We start from the raw sequence: 9074 nt of genomic DNA on the forward strand, positions 1-9074 counted from the left end.
TTCAAGACCTGCAGTTTGTTATTTGGAGCATTTAAAATGAAATGCGTGAATCCCATTTGTTTACACCAGCTTAGATCTTTTTTAGGAGGTTCTAAAGCTTTGTTGCCAACCTAAAAGCAAGACCAGATGCAAAATCATAAACTGAAACACATGACTTTTTATTGAACAGCTGAAACAAAAAGTGCAATATCTAACCGGCAGAACCAAGTGGACATTTTAAAACCCAAAAACATGCTACGTAAGCATTTTGTAACACGCTAAGACATTAGTAACATTTAGTGAGAATAAACGTTAAAAACCTTTTGACCCTGCAAAGATTCTACTTTATAATCTTCTGTAACATGATCTGGTGAAATAATCATTTTAAACAACAATCTTACTCAAAATAGGTTGTTCTCTATGAAATATTACATGACTCTGAAATTGCGCACACGACAGCAATATACGGAAAGCAGTTTGAGCATTTGTTTGATATCCTCAATATCCAGCTTTAGGTCAAATGGCTTGATATCTGTTTGAGCATTTATTTGATAGCTTTAAAACTCTTATTTTATTAGAATTGAATCTAATAAACGCTTACTATATGTGCTGTCATTAATTGTGATTAAGCACATTTTTCACAAATCATTTCCTGTATCATTCACCTATTGAATCAAATAGATGCACTCCATTTATACATATACTTTATACACACACACGAGTGATTAAATCTTTTGCGTAAATCCAAAAATTGATTGATTGCATTTTTTTCAACAACTATTTTTTACAAAGCTTGTAACATATTTACTTGAGTAAAATCTTGTGTAATCGCTTTCTTCGATGGATATCTTTTCCTGTCTCGCTTTCCTTGACCAAAGATTAGACAACTAATAGTGTTTAGTGTTTGAACATGGTTTTGCAATGTGCGCAGATTTAAAAAAAAAAAAAAAAACACTTACATGACTCGTTGAGCAACTTTTAAAAGTGAAACTTGGAAAACGTCCATCTTTGATTGCAAAGAGTTCCGCCGAAGAAAGTAAACTACTGATGTAACCGGGTCAAATTTAAAAGTTTGATCCAACGCGACGGCGTACTAGTCCATAGCTCTGAAGACAGATATTGAAAATATGCCCAAACGTCTTTCCGCGCAACCGACAGGGACACGAGGCTCGGCTGTAGGAGAGCAGTCTCCCTTTTAGAAGCGGCGAAACGTGGTCATGTCCTTGGGCTCCCGGCTAGGGACGCACCAGTCGTCCGCCTCGTGTATGGTCTTGTAGTGTTTCCACGCCGACTTGTTATAGACCGGGAGCCTCTCGATGGATTCTGTGGACAGCGCCTGGGACGGAAAGCGCCAGAGGACCACGGGCCGGTTGACGTTTGCGCCTCGCCCCCGCTTGCCAGACGTGAGGCCGGAGCTTACCCGGATGTAGATGACCGCGTCGGTCCCGTAGCCCTCCAGAGAGTAAAGTTTGAGGTCTCCTTGGAAGTAGCGGGCGTAAAGTCGAGAGATGGGTAAGCCGTACCCGTAACCCGCCTGTGTGGAAATCCGTCTCGTCCAGCTCTCCCGCTCAAAAAACGGAGACCGTGCCGAGGTGACTCACCAAAGGAACGGCCCGGGAACCGTCGATGCTCGGTCGAGGAGCCGTGGAGTACGTGTAGGTGAAGAGCCTGTCGATCTTACGCAAGGGAACGCCTCCTCCCCGGTCGCTCACCTGTTTGGAAAAATAATGCCACTTTTCCGTACTGTCAAATGTCAAGGTGCAACGATTACCGTAATTCCCCAAATATAAGATACGCCTTTTTTCCAGATTAGAATTTTTCTTTTTCGGCATTAAAAGAAGATCGCATCCGTTAGCCACATAAACCGAGTTAAAGACGCGCAGATGCACGTTTATATATCGGACGTATTATTAGGGAAATTACGGTAACGGGACAAGCTAGAGTCCGCAGTAGAAACCCTAAAAATTAGGGACGAGTGAGTACCGCTACCAAGTATTGTATCGGGCTGATCTTATTTGTACTGACAGCCAGTTGAAAAAAAATGTCCAACAACCTTAACTTTTCCCCCCACTTCTCCCACTGTTGGGGTATTAAATCAACCAAGTTGGTGTGTTGCTTGTGTTTGGGTCAAATTTTCTGTTTCGAAACAGGATTTCGATCCGGGCACTTTTCTGACGGAGGACCATGTCAGATTTGGAAGTTGCCATCCACGAACCGCTCAGACGTCCGCTGTCCACTCACCTTGACGGTCAGATCTTCAGTTCCCAGGCCGACCTGAACGCGGATCGGTGGGTAATCCGTGCCGTCTCCGTACATTTCCATGGTGGCTCGCATGGCATTCTACGTCAGGTCATGGAGATAAGTTTAAAAGGCCATGTTGAGCTCAGCAATGAGCTCATGAAAACAGAAGAACCTACCTTAAATAATTCAAAGACCATATGGTACAGGTGTGACGGGACGTAGACCATCGTAATGGGTTCTCCCTTATCTTTGACTGTCAGGACAAGTCACTGATCATCAATATTAAAGATAAACCAGAGCATACGCTATGCGATGTGTTTTCCAAAAAAACAGGCTCATGTCAAGGTTACCATTGTATTCTTCCAGTGTGAGTTCAGGAGAGTTCATGTAATATCTGTCACAAAGATTTCTTGCGTTTTCATAGGCATCTACGATGAAAAATAACAAACGAAAGCAGTTGTAGGCATGACAAGCAGTTTTTTTGTTGTTTTTTTTTGCTCACCTTTTACAACTTCACTCACTCGACAGTGTGGATCAATGCTGCCGATTTGTTTGGGGTGCGCTGGATTGACTTTCACCTTGCCTCCAAAAAGGAGCGCTGGGGAACACGCAGAATGGCAAAAATCCCAAAATTTCAAGACACAAATAGGTATAAGTGGAAATACAAATTCATACAGGGGAAAAAAATGAATATTTTAACTGTTCTAAAAGCAAGCCACCCACTGGTAACATAATTCCATTCTCGTATTAATAGTTGAGTATAAATTGCAGTAAACTTCAAATGAAATAAATAAATCGATGTTTACTGTGCTGGTTGAGCAGCATGCGGATGGAGATCCTGCTCATGTAGAAGCGGTCCAGGAAATACTGCACGTTCTGGCTAACCACCGGGTCGGTACCGTACGTCTCCTTGTACTCCACCAGGCCCTGAGCCATGGTCGGGATGACGTCATTGTGACGATTTCGGATCTTGATCACGGCGTCTGTGAAACTGACAAAGGACGCGTGTTATGAGACGCGGGGACTTGTGAGGAAAATTTCAATCCGTGAAATAATAACGTACTCGTATGTCACTTTCTCGTCGTCTGCATTTTTGTCTTTAAACTCCAGGATCTCCTGGAGACTTTGCACATACCTGCACATTAAAAAAAAAAAAAAAAACACTTATTTCATGTCAGTTCCTTGACATTTGAATATACACTTCCATTGTGGTGCAGCTTCACTTTTGCAGATTTTCATTTATGACCAACTTTTTTCTATTACGGGTTTTTCTTGTTTTTTTTTGGTCCAGACCAAAAAAAAACACACACACAAATTGGTCTTTTAACAATATAAACAAAAAGGACCAAATGCAAGGAAAAAAAAAACTTTTATCTCTACTTCGCGTTTTTCTGCTTCATTGTGTATTTTGGGGGAACATAGCCCTCGCGATAAATGAGGGAACACTGTAAGTGATTCGACTACTGAACGAACGTAAACATGCATACCAGCTCTGCACCAGACGCACAGATGGTGTTCTTAGCAGGTTATCTGGCAACAGGTTGATCTCCTTCATGATGTTTGCCAGCCTCACGGGCAACTCTTGCCTGAGGAAGGTGAAGGACATTTTCTCACACGCATTTTCTGAACCTGGGTTGAGGGCGACACGACACACATATTACACACAAACAATAAGCAAATCCACTACGATGATTAGTGCATACGGAGGGTCCTAGATTTGTGGTTTATTTTACACACGAAGGCGCGTTCTGACTTTATAATTCGGCAGTATTTTTCCATGCAAATGTTTACGTTAATTACGACGGCAATACGACTGACGTAAAAAAAAAAAAAAGTTTGACACGCATACTCTGTCGTAAATCGTGGACCCCAACGAACATACATGGGCGCATTGAAGATATTTTGTGTGACGTTTTCACGTCTTACCGAAATCCAGAAACTGCTTCATGGACAAAGGGGAGGGCGAGAATTTGGAATAATAGTCTATGTCCTTCACGATGGACACGCTGCTCCGCAGAAACCTGAAAATTCTCATGGTTGTCCTCCGGTGTCAACTGTCCGGGCCTCACAGTACCGACTCAATTGGCTGTTATTCTACCTGCATTAGCTCCATTGCTAACGAGACGCCAACACAAGAAAACAACATAAAAAATGGCTGTCGTGGAGTTTGGTGAAAGGTGTTCACGCCCCATTATTCCTGTTAATGCCTCGAGGTGTATTCCATTTAAGAAGTAATTACTAGATGCAGACTTATACAGGCGTAAAGTCTGCGAGGCGACAGTGCGTATTTACGCAGCTAACGTCCCAAAGACAGCGAGTGGCGTCAAGATAGTACTGTTCCCCTACAGCTACCACGTTGTTCATTCATACGTTGCTTTTTTTTAGTTTTAGTTTTTTTCTGTTGCTATTTAATAAGCATGGGTTAGATGTTCTCAGATAATAATACTAATAATGAGGATCATAAATTGGCTTATTTAGCGCCTTTAAGGCCGCTTTGCACAAAAGTGGAACGCTCAAAGATGACAGAATTTTTGATGAACGAACAAAGTTCAGCTCGTTTTGCACGAGAAAGGGGGGGGGGGGTGTAAAAGACTTTATTTATTCAAAACTTTTTTTCCTGTATATGTACTAGGACATGTTATCTACGGATGCTGAAACGCGCGAATGCAGGATTTCGTTTGTCAAAATGTGCCTGATTTATTCTGCTAGGCAATCGTTGCCTATTGTTCAGTTGCCTTAAAGTATTTTTCCTCAGTGATACTGTCGTCGTACTGGTCCACTAAATTGTCTTTGTAGCAAATAAAAACAACATAATGGTCAAACGTCTTGAATCAGTTGTGCCCGTTTAAGTGCCTTCAGACAAAATTTTGACCATTAGCTTACACCGAGGAAACAGGAAACGGACGTTATCAGTGTCGTCACTTCCGCTAGCAGTAGCATGCTGCAGCACTTGCTATGACGATAAAGCGAACGCTAAAGCCACGTTGTTGACAGTTATGCGCAGTTAACGTCCTTCCGCCGCTCCTAACTTCAATGAAAAGGTATATTTAAAGTATTTATTCCAAGTTCCGCCGTGGAGGAAGTGAATTCGGAACCAACGGACTCAACTCTTGATCATTTGGAACCGCAACCCGCCAAAAAGACAGCACGCAAAAGATTCAAGCACCGTGACTCATTTTTGTCACACGCCATCGTCCGGTAAGTGACAATGAGTGGCAGCGGCTTCAATTTCACACAGCCCTCCACGGGCTTCTTTTTCGGCACCGCGAAGACCACAACCGCTGCGGCACCCACCGCTACCTTCGGCCTGACAACATCCACTCCCGCAGCCGTTGGGGGCACCGGCGGTTTCGCTTTCGGCTCTCCCGCGCAGCCTGCTAGTAATCCGAGCGGCGGTTTTGGCTTCGCAACCCCAGCGAAGAGCACCGCTGCTGGCGGTGGCCTCGCCTTCGGAACCCCCACCGTCACCACTTCCAGCCTGGGTTCAGCTCCTCAATCCAACCCAGCTACAGGTCTCACCCTGGGCTCCACTGCCTCACCGGCGGTGTCGTCGTCCGGCTTCACCCTGGGCACGGGTTTGACCGCCCCGGCGGGGGGAGCCTTCGCTTTCGGGACCCCGGCGCAGACCCAACCGGCAGCACCTGCACCCACTACAACTGCTTCCGGGGGTCTCACATTCGGAAACTTTTGCTTTGGCGGAACCAAGGTCGAAGTCACCACAGCGGCACCCACAACAAGCGTACCAACTGGCGGCTTCACCTTCGGGTCCAGCGCTGCTCCAAACCTTACGCTGGGCGCCCAGGCCACCTCCACCACTGTAGCCTCGGCGCCACAGACTGTCGCTTTGAGCCTGGGGATTAAACAGTCATCAACCCCAGCTCCTCCTGCGGTGACCCAGGCCGCCCCGTCTCTCTTTTCAACTCCAACAACAACCACCGCCGCTCCTGCTGCAGGTTCTGGTTTTACCTTCAACGCTACTCCAACACCAGCCGCTGCACCGACCGCAACGACCACCGCGGCCGGCGGAGGCTTGTCCTTCACGCTTAAACCTCTCGCCGTTGCAACATCCACAGCCGTACCGACCTCCGCCACCACCGCCGCCACCACCGCGTCCACCGCGTCCAGCTTCTTGCTCGGACTCAAACCCGCCATCACCACCACGGCAACCGCAGCGGCCCCGACCCTGCCCGCTGTCGCCGCTCCTGCCGTGATGACCTACGCCCAGCTGGAGGGCCTCATAAACAAGTGGAGTTTGGAGCTGGAAGATCAAGAAAGACACTTCCTCCAGCAGGCCACTCAGGTCAACGCGTGGGACCGCATGCTGGTGGAGAACGGCGAGAAGATCACATCCTTGCACAAGGAGATGGAGAAGGTCAAGCTTGACCAAAGGAGGCTGAACCAGGAGCTGGACTTCATCTTGTCCCAGCAGAAGGAGCTGGAGGATCTGCTGTGCCCGCTGGAGGAGTCGGTAAAGGAGCAGAGCGGCACCATCTACATGCAGAACGCCGACGAGGAACGAGAGAGGACCTACAAGCTGGCGGAGAACGTGGACGCGCAGCTAAAGAGGATGTCGCAGGACCTGAAAGAGATCATCGATCATCTCAACACATCTAGCGGCCCGGCTGACACCAGCGACCCGGTAAGATGGCGCCGAGTAATCTGATTACCGTTTTTCTTTTTCCCTCAATATCGCAATTTACGGTGAAATTATTCAAGCAAATTAACCTTGAATGAAAGCTTGCTGGCGCCTATCCAAGCTGACTTCAGTCACTAGGTTGTCAGCCAATCACAGGACACACAGAGATAAACAACCATTCACGCACCCAATCACAGATAAGGACTAGGATAGTTTTGTGACTCTCCATTGACCAAGTCATTTCTCCTGCCTCAGCTTCAACAGATCTGCAAAATCCTCAACGCCCACATGGATTCCCTGCAGTGGATCGACCAGAATTCGGTTCTCCTGCAGAGACGAGTGGAGGAGGTGTCCAAATTGTGCGACAACAAACGCAAGGAGCAGGAGAAGACCTTCCGTTTAACCTTTGACTGAACCACATTTGATGATTCCTGACAAATGTTCATCATTTTTGGTGTTTAGTTGTCAGCTCTCATCCAGGATGCATCATTTCCGATTATTTTTTTTTTATATATATATAAATATAATGTAGTTGAAGAACTTCTCTTCCCATGTCACTGTCCAAAATATTGACTCAAATGTTTTAAGGAGATATTTTTTTGATGAATAAAATTAACTGGGAAAAAAAAGGGATTCCGTCACTTCCAGGATGTGGTTACAATTTTACAAAAGTGGAGTTGTGCACAACAACAAAAAGCCTTAAGTTTAATCACAAGTACAATACACACCGTCAAGTTTAATTTGGAAAAATGGAGGATTTTGTATGTATTTGATCATACGTTTTAAAGATAATTTGGTAAAGATTTTTAAAGCCATTGCAGTTTTGCTTTTTGCCAGGAGAGGGCACGCTAACATCAAGAGATTCCAACAGCTAACCTGCCATATGATCGCTTCTTTCCTGAGATAAGCTGTGAGATCATTTTCAGTTGACGAAAAGTGACGAAACCTGCCGAATGGATAAAAGGTAAATTGACCTCCATCGCGTTCGTACTTTTTGAACGACGATTGGCAGTATTTGTGGTTTTTCTTCGAGGAGTGTGTACTCAATCCAGCATGCTTGGTGTCATTATCAGTGATACTCGCACCGATATTTGTCTGGTATTGATCGAACCAAAAATCTCAAGTATTGCACGACCCTAATCCATTATCATGGGCACTGCAGCTGGGCTTGGTATGGATTGGACAGATGGAATTCAAGTCACTGTGGGAGGTGAGAAGCTCACTTTGTTGTTACATCTCATAGTGTGCTCTATTGAAGCCAAGCCTTGTTTTTTTGTGGGGGATGTGTTCCAGAGCCACCCACAAAAGGTGAAAATCAACGCTATAATGAAAATGTGCTGCATATAGGAAATGTGTTTGTATCACACACAAAATGGCATTTAAAACCGCTTTAATGAAGTTACGTTTCTTGTAAAACGACGACATCTTCAGGCTTTAGGCGTAACTGCAATCTTGTTGGAATGCTCTGGTTTTCATAGCTATTTTTAACACGCGCAGCTGATGTTTATCACTTGTTTTTGTCACGGATATTTCTGCTTCTTTTACCTTTTGGAGTAAACGTGAAGCCGGTGGTGGGTACGTTTTCAAAACGAGCAACCTTCTCCATACGTCAAATGCCTCTCGATATGGTCTGTCTTATGCTGCATTCATAGATTGTGGGAAGCTGGACTTCTGACCAGGAAAAATGCGCCCGAACGCCACAAAAACAATTTTATTTGTTAATTACGTTCACCGCGAAAGCTTTGAGGTCGCAATTAAATCAATCTAAGTGGGATTAATTTGATTTCACTTTGAGGCTCTGACCACCAGAAAAGAGTAGAGAGCTTTTAATGTGTAAATTTTTTTTTTTTTTTTTAATGTGCGATATTTGTCAGATAAAACTGTCTTGCAAAGAGGAGCTGCTCTTTTTTTTAAGTGTTTGCCACGTTTGCAATTTTGGCAGGCAAGATGCTGGCAATATGCATCTGTATTAAACTTCAGATAACAAGTTAGAGAAAAGTTGCTTCATGTTCCAATTAATTTGCTCTTAATTTGAAAATAAAGAACTGTGGTATTCCTATCCCAAAGCTAGAAAACCCACCTCATTGCTCTTTGTAAATGCTATTGCACATGTCAATGGATTTGTTGCACTAGGGACTGCTTGTACCACAGTGACTAAGGATTTCATACAACTCAGACTTTTTCTACTGCTCGTGAGTGGTCACGTGACTTTTCATCC

At 44.8% G+C, this 9074-nt stretch overlaps 2 protein-coding genes across 2 annotated transcripts; one reads left to right on the forward strand and one right to left on the reverse strand.

The window, feature by feature from the left end:
- Nucleotides 1-137: 137 nt before the first annotated feature.
- On the reverse strand, nucleotides 138-4543 carry pdk1 (pyruvate dehydrogenase kinase, isozyme 1). Its single transcript, XM_088414490.1, has 11 exons — nucleotides 4147-4543; nucleotides 3708-3849; nucleotides 3284-3355; nucleotides 3027-3211; nucleotides 2723-2818; nucleotides 2571-2648; nucleotides 2397-2473; nucleotides 2221-2319; nucleotides 1581-1691; nucleotides 1400-1513; nucleotides 138-1315 (listed from the first exon to the last, which is right to left on the reverse strand). Exons 1-11 carry the CDS (start codon nucleotides 4253-4255, stop codon nucleotides 1175-1177), a joined length of 1224 nt encoding a protein of 407 aa, XP_088270616.1. The 5' UTR covers nucleotides 4256-4543; the 3' UTR covers nucleotides 138-1174.
- A 599-nt stretch (nucleotides 4544-5142) lies between these two features.
- On the forward strand, nucleotides 5143-7479 carry nup62l (nucleoporin 62 like). The gene is made up of 2 exons (XM_088415400.1): nucleotides 5143-6859; nucleotides 7112-7479. Exons 1-2 carry the CDS (start codon nucleotides 5429-5431, stop codon nucleotides 7268-7270), a joined length of 1590 nt encoding a protein of 529 aa, XP_088271526.1. The 5' UTR covers nucleotides 5143-5428; the 3' UTR covers nucleotides 7271-7479.
- The last annotated feature ends 1595 nt before the right edge of the window (nucleotides 7480-9074 follow it).

The sequence above is a fragment of the Hippichthys cyanospilos genome, chromosome 5 (genome assembly GCF_059441005.1).
Source record: "Hippichthys cyanospilos isolate Australia breed blue-spotted pipefish chromosome 5, RoL_Hcya_1.0, whole genome shotgun sequence".
NCBI classification, from domain to species: domain Eukaryota; kingdom Metazoa; phylum Chordata; class Actinopteri; order Syngnathiformes; family Syngnathidae; genus Hippichthys; species Hippichthys cyanospilos.

What these genes read in the sequence shown, in the direction of transcription:
- pdk1 (XM_088414490.1), bottom strand. Translation starts at nt 4,255, where the DNA reads ATGAGAATTTTCAGGTTTCTGCGGAGCAGCGTGTCCATCGTGAAGGAC. An exon ending in GTGCGTCTGGTGCAGAGCTG is followed by an intron (nt 3,356 to 3,707) that starts GTATGCATGTTT and finishes TTTAATGTGCAG; the next exon opens with GTATGTGCAAAGTCTCCAGG. An exon ending in ACGCGGTCATCTACATCCGG is followed by an intron (nt 1,316 to 1,399) that starts GTAAGCTCCGGC and finishes TTTCCGTCCCAG; the next exon opens with GCGCTGTCCACAGAATCCAT.
- nup62l (XM_088415400.1), top strand. Translation starts at nt 5,429, where the DNA reads ATGAGTGGCAGCGGCTTCAATTTCACACAGCCCTCCACGGGCTTCTTT. An exon ending in CGGCTGACACCAGCGACCCG is followed by an intron (nt 6,860 to 7,111) that starts GTAAGATGGCGC and finishes CTCCTGCCTCAG; the next exon opens with CTTCAACAGATCTGCAAAAT.